This window comes from Canis lupus, chromosome 14 (genome assembly GCF_003254725.2).
Source record: "Canis lupus dingo isolate Sandy chromosome 14, ASM325472v2, whole genome shotgun sequence".
In the NCBI taxonomy this organism is placed as follows: domain Eukaryota; kingdom Metazoa; phylum Chordata; class Mammalia; order Carnivora; family Canidae; genus Canis; species Canis lupus.
The window spans coordinates 40,728,182-40,748,102 of NC_064256.1; the positions used below are offsets into that span (position 1 = coordinate 40,728,182).

The 19,921-nt window shown below is 37.8% G+C and overlaps 1 protein-coding gene across 9 annotated transcripts in view; it reads left to right on the top strand.

The window, feature by feature from the left end:
* Positions 1-19,921, top strand: part of TAX1BP1 (Tax1 binding protein 1) — a 92,386-nt gene that overhangs the window by 12,424 nt on the left and 60,041 nt on the right. For all 9 annotated transcript variants that reach the window (XR_004804866.2, XR_007402065.1, XM_035698648.2 and 6 more), the window contains exons 3-5: positions 7,838-7,940; positions 13,015-13,202; positions 17,087-17,245. Coding sequence is in view for 7 of the 9 variants with exons in the window: in XM_035698648.2 (XP_035554541.2) it covers positions 7,838-7,940; positions 13,015-13,202; positions 17,087-17,245 (450 nt within the window). In the remaining 2 variants the exon portion in view is untranslated. The remainder of the gene's footprint in view (positions 1-7,837; positions 7,941-13,014; positions 13,203-17,086; positions 17,246-19,921) is intronic.

Below are 19,921 nucleotides of genomic sequence, written 5' to 3' on the forward strand. Positions count from 1 at the left end.
AGAATGATCCCCAGTACTATTGTGATTTCCCAAATTAAACAATTTAATAATTGTTGACTTTGGTTTCTTCTTTAATATACGTATACTTTTTTTTTTTTTTTTTTTTAAGATTTTATTTATTCATGAGAAACACAGAGAGAGAGAGAGAGGCAGAGGGAGAAACAGGCTCCATGCAGGGAGCCCGATGCGGGACTCGATGCGGGGTCTCCAGGATCATGCCCTGGGCTGAAGGCAGGTGTGCAACCGCTGAGCCATCCAGGCATCCCAGATATACTCTCTTAATTGGGTTCAAATATAACAGTCATAGGTAATTTTGACTGTTCCATTGTACTAAGTGTTGTCATTTCTCCCTGCCATTTTTCATTGTTTTAAAATTGTTATTCCAAATTTAATAATTTTCTTTCAATTTGCTGCCAGTACCCTAAAAGGAAGATTCCTTGTATATTAAGGGATGGATATCTGTTTGAATTCTGAAATCTGAATTCCAGTCAAGTTCTAACCAGGTGATTGGGAAAATAGAGAAATAGCTGTGACTTGGATACTGTGTTGTTGACTTTTTAAATTGTTTATTATTCTTACCAAATCTTCCTATGTAATTTTCAGATATCTACTCTTTCTTCCATTATGACTTGCTCCACTGTGTGTGTGTGTGTGTATATATATATTTATTTTTATTTTCATTTTTATTTATTTATGATAGTCACAGAGAGAGAGGCAGAGACATAGGCAGAGGGAGAAGCAGGCCCCATGCACCGGGAGACCAATGTGGTATTCGATCCCGGGTCTCCAGGATCGCGCCCTGGGCCAAAGGCAGGCGCCAAACCGCTGCGCCACCCAGGGATCCCCTATTTTTTTTTTTAAGGTTTTATTTATTTATTCATGAGAGAGACAGAGAGGCAGAGTCACAGGCAGAGGGAGAAGCAGGCTCCTCACAGGGAGCCCGACGTGGGACTTGATCCCTGAACTGGGATCATGCCCTGAGCCAAAGGCAGATGCTCAACCACTGAGCCACCCAGGCATCCCGATCTACTATATATATATATTTTTTTTCCCGATTTATATTTTTATGTGATAGTTTAGCCATACTTTTCTTAAAGGATCCAGTACTTTGTATCTTCCCAAATTGAGAGGCTTTTACATTTATTTTAAAGATTTATTTGAGGGGGAGGTTTGGAGGGGCAGAGGGAGAGCATCTGAAGCAGATTCCCAGTTAAGTGCAGAGTCCATATAGGGCTTGATCCCACGACCCATGAGATCATGACCTGAGCTGAAACCAAGAGTTGGATACCCAGGTTTCCAACTGGTGACTGAGCCACCCAGGTACCCCTACATTTATTTTTTTTATGTATGTCTGACATATCCCTTCCATAGTGACTTAGATCCATTGTTCAAGATCCATTGTTCAAGATCCATTGTTCAGTGTTTCTTAAGGAATTTAAAGCATAGTTTTATTTATTTATTTATTTATTTATTTATTTTTATTTTTATTTATTTATTTATTTTTAATTTATTTATGATAGTCACACAGAGAGAGAGAGAGAGGCAGAGACACAGGCAGAGGGAGAAGCAGGCTCCATGCATCGGGAGCCCGACGTGGAATTCGATCCCAGATCTCCAGGATCGCGCCCTGGGCCAAAGGCAGGCGCCAAACCGCTGCGCCACCCAGGGATCCCAGTTTTATTTATTTTTTTAAAGATTTTACTTATTTGTTGAGAGACACAGAGGCAGAGACATAGGCAGAGGGAGAAGCACGTTCCCTGCGAGCAGCCCTGTGGGACTCAATTTCAGGACTCCAGCGAGAATCACGACCTGAGCCAAAGGCAGATGTTCAACCACTGAGCCACCCAGGTGCCCCTTAAAGCATAATTTTATATTTTACACTTAGATTGGGCTTCATCTTGCCCCTCAGTGTGCTCAGCGTGAGATACCTGTGACATCTCATAGCACTGTCAACCACTTTGAGAAGATTGCTCAGACTTGGCAATGAAGGAAAGGCATACTTTGTAGTTTGCCATTGTAGGCAACTGATAAGCTCTGAGCTGTTGTGATTCACTTAGAGAAAACACAGCAAGGACCAAATCATTTAACATCTCTTTCTTTCACTCTTTTTTAAAAGATTTTATTTGAGAAAGAGTGAGAGCACATGCAGGGGAGCAGCAGGGAGCCTAAGGCAAGGTTGTATCCCATGACCCTGGGATCATGACCTGAGCCACCCGGGCACCCCTCAACATTTCTCTTTTCTTAGACGTATTTTTCTTGTATTTCTCCATTTTGTTTGAGTGTGATACATAAATATAGAGCTTCCCCTATTTACTGTTCTGTCTTTTGTCAACTGCAGTTGTTTTAAGAATTATGTAGTCTGACGCAGCGTTGGAAGGAAAGTGGTAGAATTTCAGAAGGTAGGAAATTATATATCTTGCTAATAGAGGAGTAAGTAGTGTCCTGGTGGTGAAGAGCTTAAACTTTAGGTTCAGATCTTGACTCTCTCATTTCCTAGCCTTTTACTAATTTCTTAATTTGTAAGATGATAATATTTATTTATTTTATTTATTTATTTTATTTTATTTTTTTATTTTTTTATTTATTTATTTTTTAGATGATAATATTTATACAAAACAAACATTCAGTAAATCTATATTAACTGCTATTCCCAGTACCACTTGAGTCAGATATCTGTAATTGTGATGTTTGCGGTTTTATGTGTCAGCCGTCAAAAATAAATGGCACACTTAGCCCTTCTCTTGACTATTTAGTCCAGAGAGAGCCTATTCACTTAGGGAGATTTTTTTTTTTAAGTGATGTAGCAAAAAAAAAAAAAAAAAAAAAAAAGATGTAGCTCTAGATAGTACATTTTTCAATGTATGTTTTTTAAAATTTTTAATTTTTAAAAGAATTGAGAGAGCTAGTGCTCGAGTGGTGGGAAGGGGCAGAGGGAGGAGGAGAGGGAGAAGCAGACTCCCGGCTGAGCAGGGAGGTCAATGCTGGGCTTGATCCCAGGACCCTGGGATCATGACCTGAGCCAAAGGCAGATGCTTAATTGACTCAGCCTCCCTGGTACCTCTGGATAGTTACCTCTTTCAATATCAGTATATATTCAGGCACAAAGAATACAAGCTATGATTTGTACCAGTTGCATATGTTGGGGGAAAGACTTCAGATGGACTTTTTTTCAGGAGATGGTGAAGCATTGGTGGGATCTGAAATGAGGGAGAGAACATCATAGAATCAAGATCACTATTCCTAATAGGCTGCATGTCCTTGGGTGTTAATGGTAACATTTAATGAATACTAATGTGCTTCAGCACTGCTGATTTCTTTATAGCGATTATCATATTTATTAGACAGCCCTTTGAGATTGTTATCTCCATTTTAAGGAGGAAGGAACAGAAATAACTTCTGAAGTCATATAGCTAGTAAGTGATCTTTTCTGGCGGTCTGACCTTACTTCCTATGCTCTTAATCACTATAATATACTGTGCTTGCAAAAACTGTTTATGGAGTGCTTACTGTGGGTCAGGCACTCTGCTGGGTATTGCTTTTATGTTCATCATCTAATTTAATCCTTTTAACAATTCTGAGAGAAAAAAATAACAGCCTTAAGTGAGGTAGATTGCATCATGGGTTCCTCAAGCTTCTCATCTATAAAGAGATGAATAGTGTCTTTCATATGTTTTCAGATGGTTTTAGCTGACCAACAGAAAGAAAGAAAAATTCTGTGATTTGACCTAGCAGGAAGTCGTGCACAAGTATTCCTGAAGCAGATTTTCAAGAAGCATTATTTACCCTTCATGCACTGATATTCTCTAATTCTATAATTAAAAAATAAGGGTGAGAACCACAAAATTGATATTGCCACTTCCTTTTTTTTTTTTTTTTTTTAAGACTTTATTTATTCATGAGAGTGCACCAGAGAGAAAGAGACAGAGACACAGGCAGGGGGAGAAGTCGGCCCCATGCAGGGAGCCCAATGAACACAATCCCGGGTCTCCAGGATCACACCCTGGGCCGAAGGTGGTGCTAAACCTTTGAGCCACTCCGCCTGCCCCGATATTACTACTTCCTATTGGGTTGTGACCTACAGTTTGAAAGCACTCCTTTAGAGAATAAAGATTGCCAATATTCTTTTAGTTTCAACGTTCTGTAATCTGATCCTAGGCTTATTAGAGTTGTAGAATGTATGTATAATCTAAACCTGTGGATGATGCATAATTTTCTTCTACATCTTTCTTATCTGCAAATGGATATCTAGTACAGGCATACCTTGGAGATATTACAGGTTGGGTTCCAGACCACCACAGTGAAGTGAGCATGATTTTTTTGGTTACCCAGTGCATATAAAGTTCACACTTATTGTAGTCTATTAAGTGTGTAATAGCAGTATGCTTATAAAAACCAGTGTATATTCCATTTATTTATTTATTTATTTATTTATTTATTTATTTATTTATTTATTTATGATAGGCACACAGTGAGAGAGAGAGAGGCAGAGACACAGGCAGAGGGAGAAGCAGGCTCCATGCACCGGGAGCCCGATGTGGGATTCGATCCCGGGTCTCCAGGATCGCGCCCTGGGCCAAAGGCAGGCGCCAAACCGCTGCGCCACCCAGGGATCCCCAGTGTATATTCCTTAATTAAAAAATACTTTATTAAAAACAAAAAAATACTTTATTGCTAAAAAATGCTAACCATCATCTGAGCTTTCAGCAATTTATAATCTTTTTAGTGGTCATGCCTTGATGGTTGATAGCTGCTGACTGGTCAGGGTGCTGGTTGCTGAAAGTTGAGTTGGTTGTGGCATTTTCTTAAAATAAGACCACAAAATGACTGTCTGGTTGGCTCAGTCAGTGGAGCATGTGACTTTTGATTTCAGGGTTATGAGTTTGAGCCTCACATTGGGGTAGAGTTTACTTAAAAAGAAAAAAGCGAGAAATAGGACAATAATGAAGTTTGTCATATCCATTGACTCTTTCATGAATGATTTTTCCATAACATTTTACACACAGAACTTTTTTCAAAATTGGAGTTAGTCCTCTCATACCCTGCTGCTGTTTTGTAAATGAAGTTTCTATAATATTTCAAATCTTTTGTTGTCATTTCAAGAATTTTCATAGCATTTTCACCAGGGGTAGATTCCATCTCAAGGAATCTTTGCTCATCCATAAGAAGCAACTTTTCATGTGCTTAATGTTTTATCGTGAGACTGCAACAATTCAGTTACAGCTTCAGGCTTCACTTCTAATTCTAGTTCTCTTGCTGTTTCTACCACCTCTGGAGTTCCTTCCCTCCACCGAAGTCTTGAACCCCCTTCAAGTCATCCATGAAGTCTGGAATCAGCTTCTTACAACTTCTGTTGATGATGTTTTGATCTATTCCCATGAATTGTGAATGTTCTTAATGGCATCTAGAATGGTGATTCTTTCCAGATGGTTTTTAGCTTTGGCTAGAGCCATCTGAGGAATCACTGCCTATGGCAGCTATAGCCTTACAAAATGTATTTCTTAAATAGTAAGACTTGCAGGTCGTAATTACTCTTGATCTGTGGGCTGCAGAATGGATATTGTGTTAGCAGGCATGAAAACAGCATTAAAGTTGTATCTCTCCATCAGCGGTCTTGAGTAAACAGCTGCTTTGTGAATGAGCAGTAGGATTTTGAAAGGAATCTTTTTTTCTGAGTGGTAGATCTCAACAGTGGGCTTAAAATATTTAGTAAACTATGTTGTAGACAGATGTGCCGTCATACAGGCTTTGTTCCATTTATAGAGCACAGTCAGAGTAGATTTAGCATAATTCTTAAGGGACCTGGGATTTTTGAGATGGTAAATGAGCTTTGGCTTCAACTTAAAATTGCCAGCTGCATTGGCCCTTTAGCGAGAGTCAGCCTGTCCTTTTAAGCCAGGCATTGACTTTTCCCTCTAGTTATGAAGTCTTAGATGGCTTCTTCTTCCAATATAAGGCTGTTTTATCTACATTGAAAATCTATTGTTTCTAGTGTAGCCACCTTCATTTATTATCTAGATCTTCTTGGTAACTTGCTACCACAGCTTTTACATTAATACTTGCTGTTTCGCTTTGCACTTTTATATTATGGACATGCTTTTTTGTATAAATCTCACAAACCAACCTTTGCTAGCTTCAAACTTTTCTGCAGCTTCTTCACTTTTCTCAGGCTTAATAGAATTGAAGATAGGTTAGGGCCTTTCCTGGATTAGGCTTTGGCTTGAGAGAGTGTTGTGACTGATTTGATCTCTTCAGACCACTAAGACTTTATTCATATCAGCAATAAGACTGTTTTGCTTTTTATCATTCATGTGTTCATTGGAGTAGCACTTTTATTTCCTTCAAGAACCTTTCCTTTGCATTTTTAATTTGGCTGTTGGGTGCAAGACACTTAGCTTTCAGCTTTTCTTGGCTTTTGATATCCCTTCCTCATTAAGCTTAATCATTCATTTCTAGCTTTTAAGATTTTAAGATTGAGAGGTTACATTAAAACTCTAGATTTTAAGAGTGAGAGGTATGACTTTTCCTTTGGGAAGACTTTGAGGCCTAATTTCAATTTTGTTGGGTGTCAGAGAATAGGGAGGCCTGAGGAGAAAGATAAGGTAATGGCCAGTTGGTGGAGCAAAGCATATATATTAAGTTCATCATCTTATATGGGTGTGGTTTTGTGAACCTCCAAAACAATTATAATAATAGTAACATCCAAGATCACTGGTTATAGATCACCATAGCAATTATAATAATATTGAAAAAGTTTGAAATATTCAGAGAATTACCAAAATGTGATAGAGTTGTGAGGTGAGCAAATGCTGTTGGGAACATGGTTCTGATAGACTTGATTCTAGGTTATCCCAAACCTTCACTTTGTAAAACAAAATGAAACAAAATCAGTATCTGTGAAGCACAGTAAAACGAATTTTGTGTGTACCTGTTTTAAACATCTCTAATGTTCAGTATTTAACACAGTATAGTCCATCTAGAAAATACAGGCTGAATCTGTATGTATAGTAAGTTGAAAATTTTTTTTTTTTTGAGGAAACCAGCAGTGGGGAGGGGCAGTGGGAGAGAGGGCGAGAAGCAGACTCCCCGCTGAGTAGGGAGCCCAACGTGGGGCTCAATCCCAGGACCAGGAGATCATGACCTGAGCCAAAGGCAGATGCTTAACTGACTGAGCCACGCAGGTGCTCCAAGTTGAAAATGTTTTAGATATAGGTGGAGCATAGGTTTTCTATTTGTATATATAAATATCTTGGTAACAAAGGACTTTTTACAAAATATCAATTGGCTGCAGGTAAGAATTGGTATGAGAGATTAGTGAAGGTTAGTTACCACATTTAAGGTGGAGAGGAAAATCTAAATACACTGAATTTTGAGACTAAAATAGTAAGTTTTAGAAACTTACGTTTAGTGAGGGGGCACTTGGGTGGCTCAGTTAAGTGTCCAACTCTTGATCTCAGCTTAGGACTGGGTCATGAGTTTGAGCCATGCTTAAAAAAGAAAAAAAAACCCTTATGCTTAGTGAAATCAGATTTTAAGGGAAATTTAAGAAATATAAGTTGTTATTTGATCATGTACATACTAAGATTTTCCTTCAGAAATTGGGTATCAGATTGTATTTTTAATACATAATAGAAATTCTACTGTTCAATTCATAGATTTTTATAACATTAGGTTATAGCTTAATAAAAATAATAAAAATTTGACATGCTTGTTAAGATACGCAATGATTTGTAAACATAGTAACACATGTTTTAACTTTAGGATGCAGTAAAAAAATACGCTATAAGATTCTAAATATTAAAATACTTAGAATCTCTGTGTTTTTGGTATCTTCCTTTAGGTTGGATGGAGTACTGCTCGTGATTATTACACATTTTTATGGTCTCCTATGCCTGAACATTACGTAGAAGGATCAACAGTTAATTGTGTATTAGCTTTTCAAGGTGAGAGAACTGAAAACAACTTGATGAAATTTGATGTTTTCTTGCCATTAAAAATGTTGCTCTCCATCGTGATGGTCTACTTAGGCATGTCCAACATACCAAAGTTGAATTAATTCGTATGTTTGTTTAGCAGAAGTCACAAGAATGTAAATATGTAGTGTACGATACATATTTTTTGTGGACATTAAAAGGCTTTTTTTTTTTTTAATTTTTATTTATTTATGATAGTCACAGAGAGAGAGAGAGAGAGAGAGAGGCAGAGACACAGGCAGAGGGAGAAGCAGGCTCCATGCACCGGGAGACCGACGTGGGATTCGATCCTGGGTCTCCAGGATCGCGCCCTGGGCCAAAGGCAGGCGCCAAACCGCTGCGCCACCCAGGGATCCCGGCTTTTTGCTTTTCATTGAAAAGTTAGTTTCATTCCAGATCCTTACTGTGGATTATTATTTTTTTTTCAAATGAGAAAACTGTTACTGATATTAGAATAATGTAACAAATTAGAGTGAGAAAAATAATTCAGTATGAAAACCACAATGATTATTGAATTTATAGAGCAGTTGCATGTATGTATGTATTTATTTATTTATTTATTTATTTATTTATATTTTATTTATGAGAGAGGGGGGAGGGGCAGAGACACAGGCAGAGGGAGAAGCAGGCTCCATGCAGGGAGCCTGACGTGGGATTTGATCCAGGGTCTCTGGGATCACGTCCTGGGCTGAAGGCAGGTACTCAACCACTGAGCCACCCAGGGATCCTGAGCAATTGCTTTTAAAATAGGTGTAAGTCAGTAAATATAAAATTTGTTCTTAGCTTGGCATGATATACAAAGTTAAAAAAAAAATGCTTTATATCTATCACAGAATTTGCTTCAGAGTGATCTTTCTATTATAATTGCACTGATTTTGGATTGTATTAAAGGAAATTCTTAGCCTTGTTTATTCTGTGGATTCTTTTTGGTCTGTTGAAGCCAGTGAATGCTATCTGAGTATGATATTGTAATGCACATAAAATGCAGAAAACTGCAGAGGAAGCAGTAATACTCTATTGAATAGTTTATTTATTTATTTTTAAAAGATTTATTTATTTATGGTAGACAGAGAGAGAGGCAGAGACACAGGAGGAGGGAGAAGCAGGCTCCATGCCGGGAGCCCGACGTGGGACTCGATCCCGGGACTCCAGGATCGCGCCCTGCGCCAAAGGCAGGCGCTCAACCACTGAGCCACCCAGGGATCCCCCTATTGAATAGTTTAATAGTTTGTTCGTTTGTATATTAAAAGAAGTTTTGTTAATTGTGAATAAAGCTATAAACATTCATTCACAGGTTTTTGTATGCATGTAGAGTTTCCACTCATTTGGGTAAATACCAATGAGTATAATTGCTGGATGGTATGGTATGTTTAGGGTTTTTTTTTTTTTTTAAAGATTTTACTTATTTATTCATGAGAGACATAGAGGGAGAAGCAGGCTTCATGCAGGGAGCCTGATGTGGGACTCAGTCCTGGGACTCCAGGATCATGCCCTGAGCCAAAGGCAGATGCTCAACTGCTGAGCCACCCAGGCGTCCTGGTATGTTTAGTTTTGTAAGAGACCACCAAACTGTTTTCCAAAGTGATAATACCATTTGGCATTCCCATCAGTTTTGAGTGAGAGTTCTTATTCCTCTGCATCTTTGCCAGCATTTGGTGTTGGCAGTGTTTTGGATTTTGGTGGTTTGTTTTTCCAAAAAACTTTATTCTGAGGTTTATATATGTTTGATGTGAAAATCAGTTGGCAATGTGACCACGTGGAACTAGCATATAAAAAAAATTCTATAATGTACTATGTCAAGAAACATTCAGAGGATAAAATTTATACTGTAATATAGGCCAAGATTTAGGTCCTCATAATGTTCTATGGATTAAGAAATGATGTAAATTATATAGTTTATCTAAAAAAAAGGCTATGAGTTAAAAGATAATCAAATTCAAATGTATATATTTGAAATGATTTTGTTAAGATATTTTTTAAAAAAATATTTGAAAGAAAGTGTACAAACGTGTGCATGAACCAGGGGGTGGGAGAGAGGTGGAGGGACAAGCAGACTAGACTCCCTGTTGAGGAGAGCCCGACTTAGATCTCAGGACTTCAGGACCCTGAGATCATGACCTGAGCTGGAAGTCAGGATGCTTGACTGACAGATCCATCCAGGTGCTCCAGATATTTCTTTCTTAAAACTTGTGGGTTTATTTCCAATCATTTTTAATGTGATTAATTTTCTTAAATTAACTTTTTTTTTTTTTTAAAGATTTTATTTATTTATTCATGACAGTCACACAGAGAGAGAGAGAGGCAGAGACATAGGCAGAGGGAGAAGCAGGCTCCACGCAGGGAGCCGACGTGGGATTCGATCCCGGGTCTCCAGGATCGCGCCCTGGGCCAAAGGCAGGCGCCAAACCGCTGCGCCACCCAGGGATCCCAATTTTCTTAAATTAACTTACTGAATTTTTTATAGTGTTTTATAGTGTTTTATAGGCTTCACTAGTGATTTACCGAGAAGTTTAAAAGCAGTTAAAAAAAAGGGCGGGCAGCCTGGGGGGTGGCTCAGCGGTTTAGTGCTGTCTTCAGCCCGGGGAGTGATCCTGGAGACCCCCCGGGATCAAGTCCTGCATCGGGCTTCCTGCATGAAACCTGCTTCTCCCTCTGCCTGTGTCTCTGCCTCTCTCTCTGTGTGTCTCTCATGAATAAATAAAATCTTTATAAATAAAAAGCATCCAGTTTGTTTATACTTTAAGAATATTTTCCTGGCAGCTAAATATAAATGCAATAACTTTTCTAAGTTTTAAAAAATTCATGTTAGTTTTTACTTTGAAATTCAGAGATAAACACTTCTGCCTGCCTAGAACTCATTTGTTATATAAAGAGGTCAGGAGGCACCTGGATGGCTCAGTGGTTGAGCGCCTGTGTGCTTGGCTCAGGTTTTGATCCTGGAGTCCTGGGATCGAGTCCTGCATCAGGCTCACTGCAGGAAGCCTGCCTCTCTCTGCCTGTATCTCTGTGTCTCATGAATAAATAAAATCTTAAAAAAACAAAGAGTCTTGAAAAACTTAGTTATACAGTATTAGAGCTAGAAGAGATTATAAGCATAATCCAGAATTGCTTTGCTCATTTTGTTATGAGTCACGAGTCTTGAAATGCAAAACTCAGAGCAACTAACAAAAATACCTACATGTAATTCTCCTATATAGACCTTTGTAATTTGGTTGTTTTTCTATTTTATTTTCAATGCTATTACTCTGATGAGAGATTTTTCTAGATAGCTTTATTTTTTTAAATTTTTTAAAAAAATTATTTATTTATGATAGTCAGAGAGAGGCAGAGACACAGGCAGAGGGAGAAGCAGGCTCCATGCACTGGGAGCCCGATGTGGGACTCGATCCCAGGTCTCCAGGATCGCGCCCTGGGCCAAAGGCAGGCACTAAAGCGCTGCGCCACTCAGGGATCCCCTCTAGATAGCTTTAAATTGCAACTTTGAATAACTATGTCTTGTATCTCAAATGGAATTTGAACGATTTCTTAGTGGATTATTTTTTAAGATTTTATTTAAATTTATTCATGAGAGACACAGAGACATAGGCAGAAGGAGAAGCAGGCTCCCTGCATGGAACCTGATCCAGGACTTGATCCTGGGCTTCTGGGATGATGACCTGAACTGAAGGCAGATGCTCAACTGCTGAGCCACCCAGGTGTCCCTTTTTATTGGATTATTTTTGTGAGATTTATCAGACCTTGAATATCTATTTTGTAGAATTTTTTTTTTTAATATTTATTTATTTATTTTTTATGATAGTCACAGAGAGAGAGAGAGAGAGGCAGAGACACAGGCAGAGGGAGAAGCAGGCTCCATGCACCGGGAGCCTGATGTGGGATTCGATCCCGGGTCTCCAGGATCACGCCCTGGGCCAAAGGCAGGCGCCAAACCGCTGCGCCACCCAGGGATCCCTAGTTTGTAGAATTTTTAATGTCATGATACCAGAGCCGATTAGTCAGAGCATATGTATTTTTTCTACTTATTTAAAAATAAGTCTAGTGGCCATTTACGAAGTTACACTCAGCCATGGCTTAATAAATTTAGTTGTACATGATAGGATGGGGTTTTAAAAACTTAAAAGTATGTTACCAAATCTACCCCATGTCATTTTTTTTTTAAGATTTTATTTATTAGAGAACACAAGCCTGGGGAGCAGCAGGCAGGCTCCCCACTGAGCGGGGATCCTGATGTGGGACTTGATCCCAGGACTCTGGGATCATGACCTGAGCCCACTGAGCCACCCAGGTGCCTTCCCCCTACTTTTTTTTAAAAGAACAGAAGGGGTAGGATGGCCACAGGGAGGGGGCAGTAAGGAGAGAGGGAGAGAGAACCCCAAGCCAACTCCATACCTACTGTAGGGCTTTTATCTCACCACCCTGAGATCAAGAATCATCAGATACTTAAATGACTAAGCCACCTAGGTGCCCCTGTGTTACTCTTATAAAACTTTATATTTTGAAATAATTTTGGATGTAAAGTTGCAAAAATAGTACACAGAATTTTTGTATACCCATTGCTCAGCTTTCCTTAATGTTAACATTTTACATAGTACATTATTTAAAAAACCAGCAATTTAACATTGGTACAATAGTAGTGACTAAAGTATAAACCTTAAAAAAATAAAAAAATAAAAAAAAAATAAATAAATAAAGTATAAACCTTAAAGGGGATCCCTGGGTGGCGCAGCGGTGTAGCGCCTGTCTTTGGCCCAGGCGCTATCCTGGAGACCCGGGATCGAATCCCATGTCGGGCTCCCGGTGCATGGAGCCTGCTTCTCCCTCTGCCTATGTCTCTGCCTCTCCCTCTCTCTCTCTCTCTCTCTCTCTCTCTATCTCTATCTCTGTGACTATCATAAATAAATAAAAATTAAAAAAAAAAACCTTATTAAAATTTTATTGTTTCCAGTGATTTTTTTTTCCTCCCTGTTCCTGAATCCAATCCAAAATCCCATATGGCATTTAATTGTCTTTTTAAGTTTAATAATTTTTTTTAACTTCCTTCTAGGTTATTACCTTCCAAATGATGATGGAGAATTTTATCAGTTCTGCTATGTTACCCATAAGGGTGAGATTCGTGGAGCAAGTACACCTTTCCAGTTTCGAGCTGCTTCTCCGGTTGAAGAGTTACTTACTATGGAAGATGAAGGAAATTCTGACATGTTGGTGGTTACCACAAAAGCTGGCCTTCTTGAGGTTGGTACCAATAGTGAGCTAATGATTTATAGATAATTTAAGAACAGAGCTTATGTTGGCATTTAAAAAATTCAAGAAAATAACCCGAACATCAAGTGGTTTTTAACTAAGATGGTAAACTTAGAGTGTTTTAAATTTCTTCTTGTCAGGTTATTGATTTCACTGGCAGGGACTGTCCCTAGGGCCTGTCGGTATTTTGTGCATAGCAGATGTGTAGTAAATAGCTTTGAGTTAAATTTTCCTAATGTTACCTTACCCTAACTTTTCTTCTTTAGTGGTTGCCTAATCCATTGATTGTTTTTGTTTTTTTAAAGATTTATCTATTTATTCATGAGAGACAGAGAGAGAGAGAGAGAGAGGCAGAGACACAGAGGAAGAAGCAGGCTCCCTGCAGGGAGTCGGATGTAAGGCTCAGTCCCTGATCCCGGGTATCAGGCCCTGAGCTAAAGGCAGACAACCAACCGCTGAGCCACCCAGGGGTCCCTAATCCATTGATTGTAAAGTAGTACAGATTTTGGGGGAGGGGGGGCTGAAGGTGGTGTAAAGTAATAAATCTAACCGTAATTGGATATGAACTTCATTTCACTAAGCATGCGCTATCCCAAGTATGGCAGTGAATCAGGGAACTTTCCAGTCTCATTTTAGGTTGAGCATTTTTAGAATGATTTCCTTGTTCAATTTATCAAGTGAATATCCTGGATTAGCCATAATTTAAAGAGGAAAGGTGAAAAGCTTCTTCTATATTTTTTTAATTGGCTGTTTGGGAGGCTTTGCATTGGCTCTAATAGAAATTTACAGTATAGATGGTCGAATAATGCCTTATGTTTTAAATTTTAGTGATTTTTGAGGGGAAAAAATAGAACGACATTCTTTTTTCAAGATTTCAGTATTTTTAAACTTAAAAAAGTAGAATGTTACATTTGAATTTCTGTGAAAAACAGCTTAATTGGTTCAGTATATATTTTTGGTTAATTTACATTTGTATTTAATAGGTGGATTTTTTTATACATAAATATTTTATAGCTTTGATTTTATTTATCTTCAAAATGAGCCTAGAGAAAAAAGATAAGGTCATAGATCTAATACTTTTATTAGATAGTCGAACTAAGAAGGTTAGAAGGAACCAATCATTTTTTGTGAATTCTTCTGTATCTTCCCTTCCCCTTCTAGAAATTCCTTTCTTATCTTAAATAAAGAAATGTAACTTTTATAGGGTGACTAAAGCATTTTGTGGTGACAACTGCCTGATGATCAAGGTTTTTAGCCTGGTATTTGAATGCTAGTCAAAGACAGTGAAACAAGCCCATCTCTTAAAAAGAATCCAGTTAGCATTTATATTGCAGCATTTTTTTTTTTTTTTTTTAAATTTTTATTTATTTATGATAGTCACAGAGAGAGAGAGAAAGAGAGAGAGAGGCAGAGACACAGGCAGAGGGAGAAGCAGGCTCCATGCACCGGGAGCCCGATGTGGGATTCGATCCCGGGTCTCCAGGATCGCGCCCTGGGCCAAAGGCAGGCGCCAAACCGCTGCGCCACCCAGGGATCCCCTATTGCAAGCATTTTAAATACTTATTAGACCACCCTGATTTCAGGGCCTCCAACCAAAAAAAAGAAACCAGAAAACAACATTTAGGCATCTATAATATCTTTCTTATATTTCTTCTCTAAGTTAATTCGGGACGTTGCGTAATTCATTGCACTTCTTCCTATTCATAAGAGGTACTTCATAAGGAAAATTTAGGTGCTGTCTCTTAGGTGCTGAGATAAAATATTTTTATATATTGAACAACTTTTTGATGTGTCTAAAATTTTCCACATTCATCAAATTCTTTAATGATTTTATCTAAAACTGCACAAAATTAGTACAAGTATAAGACATTTGTGGCACTGACATTGAAGGGTTATGTCTTATTATTTTATGTGTGAACCTTGATTGGATCTTAGAATTTAAGAAAATAGGTATTTTGAGGATAGTGGGAATATACAGAACTATGAACTATCCATTGGATGTTAAACTATTGTGAATTTTCTTTTTTTTTTTTAAATATTTTTTTAAATTTTTATTTATTCATGATAGCCACACAGATTGAGAGAGGCAGAGACACAGGCAGAGGGAGAAGCAAGCTCCATGCTCTGGGAGCCCGACGTGGGATTCGATCCCGGGTCCCCAGGATCACGCCCTGGGCCAAAGACAGGCGCCAAACCGCTGCGCCACCCAGGGATCCCCTATTGTGAATTTTCTTATTTGTGAGAGTAGTGGTTGAAAAGGAGAGTCTCCTTACTAGGAGATGCTTGCTGTAAGTATTTAGGGATGAAGTGTGTGTAGCTGCAGTCGGTTTAGCAAAAAACAACAAAAACAAAGAAGTGATAAAGGGAGATAAACAGGGTGAAATATTAATTTAATCAGTGAGGTTAGATGATGAGTGCTAATTATAAAATTTTAACTTTTGAGTGCTTAAAAGATTTCAAATTACACAATCGGAGGCAGGAATTAGATTTGTATACATTTTTATCTAATTTGAATTCCTTTTTAAAATTCCTCCTTAAGATTTAGTAAACTCTTCAGAAAGTATGTGCCAATTAAATGAATCACTAGGAAAAATAGGTTCTTTCATAATGTTTCCATTGCACTATGTCAAGATATATTTTTACTGTTAAGCTGCCAGAAAGTTAAGAGCCGAAAGGTGTTTTTTAAAAAATAAGGTATAGAAGAAGTTTAATGAATAAAGTTTTCTTTTTTGAGGGCATTTTTTCTCATAATGTTTTCATTTGGTCTGTTAGAAGAGTCATATTAAAATTTTGCAGTTCTTCAACTTTTGTAAGACTCATTTTAGCGTTTTTTATTCTTTTAAAATATTTATTTATTTGACAGAGAATGAGAATTAAGAGCACAAGCAGGGGGAGCAGCAGAGGGAATGGGAGAGCCAGGCTCTTCGCTGAGCAAGGAACCTGATTCGGTACTTGATCCCAGGATCCTAGTCATGACCTGAGGCAGACAGATGCTTAACCAATTAAGCCACCCAGGAGCCGTACCCCTGCCCCTCCCCCTGCCCCCCCATCATAGAGTTTAATCACTTTGATTCCAAGACCCTGGAGCACCAACTTAGACTGTACCAGGAAAATATTTTATTTTAGTTAAATGTATGATGCTTACTTTGTGAAATTTTCCCTTTGAGTCTTCATTATTCTCCTGTTTGAGTCAGAGACTTCTTGTTCTAAGAGAAATATTAACCATTTTATTTACTATTTTAGGTCCTTTAATTAGTGATCTTTTAGACTGTTGGAGTTTAGGTTTTCCTGAATTGAGTTACTATTTGTGTTCGTATAAGAATCAATTACATTGTTAATTTATTGTTACAGTATGCATTTTTGTCCTAAAATTTGCAGTTCCTTTAAGTTTGTTTTAATTTAGCCAGAGACCATTAAAAAATATCAACTGGTATTACTTAATAAATAAAACTTTAAGAGTAATGCCATAGATGAAGGCCTTATGTAACATATAATGGAGTTCCTTTAAAAAAAAAAAAAAAAGAGTTTATTTGAGAGACAACAAGGAGAGTAAGAGGGAGAAGCAGGCTGCCCACTGAGCAGGGAGCTCAATGCGAGGCTTGATCCCAGGATCTCGGGATCATGAACTGAGCCGAGGGCAGCCGCTTTAACTGAGCCACTCAGGCACCCTTGATTTTATACCTTCTTTTAATGTTCTTTTTGCCCAACCAAAAGGAAGTTTAAATTTATGATTCATGAATTTTTATTTACATGTATGATTCATGAAGTAGATTGTAGGAGTTCTTTTTATGCATTTCTTCACTATTTTTTTTGAAGTGGAAAACTGAGTAACATTTTAGGATCATAAAAATCAATTTGAGTTTTTTGTTTTACAGTTGAAAATTGAGAAAACCATGAAAGAAAAAGAAGAACTGTTGAAGTTAATTGGTGTTCTGGAAAAAGAAACAACACAACTTCGAGAACAAGTTGGAAGATTGGAAAGAGAACTTAACCATGAGAAAGAAAGATGTGACCAACTGCAAACAGAGCAAAAGGTTAGTTGTGTTTTATGTAACTGATTGTAGTTGGTAGTATATTGTCTGAAGCCCACTTTTTTAAGAGCTGAGCCCGTTAACATGAGTAAAAACTGTTCTTAAAAAATAGCACTTAGATACATAAAGAATAGGTCAGTTCCTATCAATTTGCTGCTGCTACTTCTTGTTATAAATGGTTAAAATACTTGCAGATTTTTTTGGTGCCAGTCTTGATGAGTTAGTTCCTGACAACTTTCTATATGCTTTCCATCTAATTGTAGAATAATTGGCTTGGGAGTAGGGGTTGGAAATATAATTAGGAGTGATAAATATTGAATAACAGAATGACAGAACAAAGTAGTTAAAATTACCTTTCCAAAAGGAATTCAGTGAAATAAGAGGTAATATTAGACAAAATGTGAGAAATGCTATAAATTATTCTAAAAATACATATAAAGAGGTATACCTTTGAAATAGTGTAGTTTCTTTTTTTTTTTTTTTAATATTTTATTTATTTATTCATGAGAGACAGAGAGGCAGAGACACAGGCAGAGGAAGAAGCAGGCTCTATGCAGGGAGCCCAACGTGGGCCTCGATCCTGGGTCTCCAGGATCAGGCCCTGGGCTGAAGGCAGCGCTAAACTGCTGAGCCACCCAGGCTGCCCTGTTTCATTAGAGATGCAAATGGATTTAACTTTAGTAGATGAAAACAGTCACCTAGTCATGGACTTATTTTCACAAGAAAAGTAATTTGTTAGTTTTTTTTTTTTTTTTTTTGAAGTTCTGTTTGCCAACATACAGTATAACACCAGTGCTCATCCTGTCAAGTGCCCCCCTCAGTAAGTAATTTGTTAGTTTTGACAAACACAGATTATGATGATACCTTTCACAATCTCATTATAACTAGTTGGATATTTTGTGTCTTTTTTACAGGATTAACCTGTTGCTCCCTAAGGGTGGGTGTTACATTTTTTTTTTTTTTTTTTTGTTCAACAAGGCCTAGAGCAATTAATTACTAGTTGTCACTTGAACCAGTAGTGCAGTGATTTTCACTAATTTTTATACTCCAGTAGAATGGTTGTAAATTGTACACCTGAACAGAGATGATACATAAATAAGGCTGAAAATCTGGAAAGATTTCTTTTGACTTGTGAATTTGAGGACTACTCTTTTGCATTAGAAACATAATATCAAGCAATGTTTATAATAATAAATCTCCTTATAAACATCTGAAACATCTGTTTTTAGTGCCATTAGCCTATTTTGTTTAAAATATGCAGTTACTCCCCCATTTTACTCTTGAGGGGAACACTTAGGATCCTGCAGTGAGAATATCCTATAGTATAAGCAAGTATACCAAATATTAAAATATACTATATGTGCTTTCCTTGATTGTTAGGACATTCAGATAAATGGCTTATTCCATTGTTTTAACTCACTGGCTATTCTGTATAGTTATTACTCTGTTCTCTCTATTCTTTACACTTCTATCTCATTTTATACCTGAATTTGGCAGTTTTCCAGAGTGGAATGCCAGTCTTTTTTTCTTTCACTCTGTTACAGCCTGGGATGGAGGTGAGAAGATAGAATACTCATAACAATGGCCTATTACAGCATATACTTAGCCAATAAGATCAAGAATGCCTTGAAATGTGGCCTTTGAGGTTTCAATTCTGATCATCTTGAAATCCAAGGGAAGAATGGATGATTGGAAGAATAGAAATGGCAGAATTAGTAGGGCTTTGATTGTGTGAAATTACTCATATGTGTGAGGCCTTGCCTCTGGTCTAGTCGAGTATTAGCGGAGATTTAAAGTCTCAGGTACTCTTTGCTGTCCAGGTGACTAGAGTTAAACACTATAGAAAAGACCATTCTGAAGAGAGCTTATTCTGACATACATAGATTAAGAAAGTTGGTAGATTGAGGTCAGGGGATTAGTGAAGCAAAATTTGTAGAAGATTGTAGCTGTTGTACCCAGAAGAGGTCAACAACAGTTTTTATGGCAACTCATAAATATTGATGACAGGCACTAATCTTAGAGGGGACTTCTTCCCTGCTGCTATTCTTGTGTTGGGTTTATAATCTGGGAAGATGAGGTATTTGGAAGTGGCTTTTAAAATGCTATTCCATGCTATTAAAATGGTGATTAAAAAAAGACCTGCGGTGCCTGGGTGGCATCAGACTCTTGATTTCGGCGCAGGTTGTGATCTTGGGGTCATGGGTTTGAGCCTCATGTTGGGCTCCATGCTTAGTGTGAAGTCTTCTTGTTCTCTCTTTGCTTTTCCCCCCAGTTTGTGCGTTCTCTCTCTTTCTCTCAAGTAAATAAATAAAATCTTTTAACAACAACAAAAAAAGACCTAGAATGGTGTTTGTTACATTATAGATTCCCACTAAATATAAGTATTATTTTACTAGTTTTCATAATGATGAACTAAAATAGGAATAAAAGGACACCTGAGAGGCTCAGTCAATTAAGCATCTGCCTTGGCTTTGGTCATGATCCCAGGGTCCTGGAGTTGAACCACATGTCAGGTTTCCTGCTCTATGGGGAGTCTGCTGCTTCTCCCTCTGCCCCTCTCCTTGCTCATGCTTGCTCACTCTCTCAATTAAAATGTTTAAAAATGTATGAGTAAAATATGAATATGACATTCATACCATTTTTCTCAGATCCTAGAAGTGATACTTACATATGTTAAAA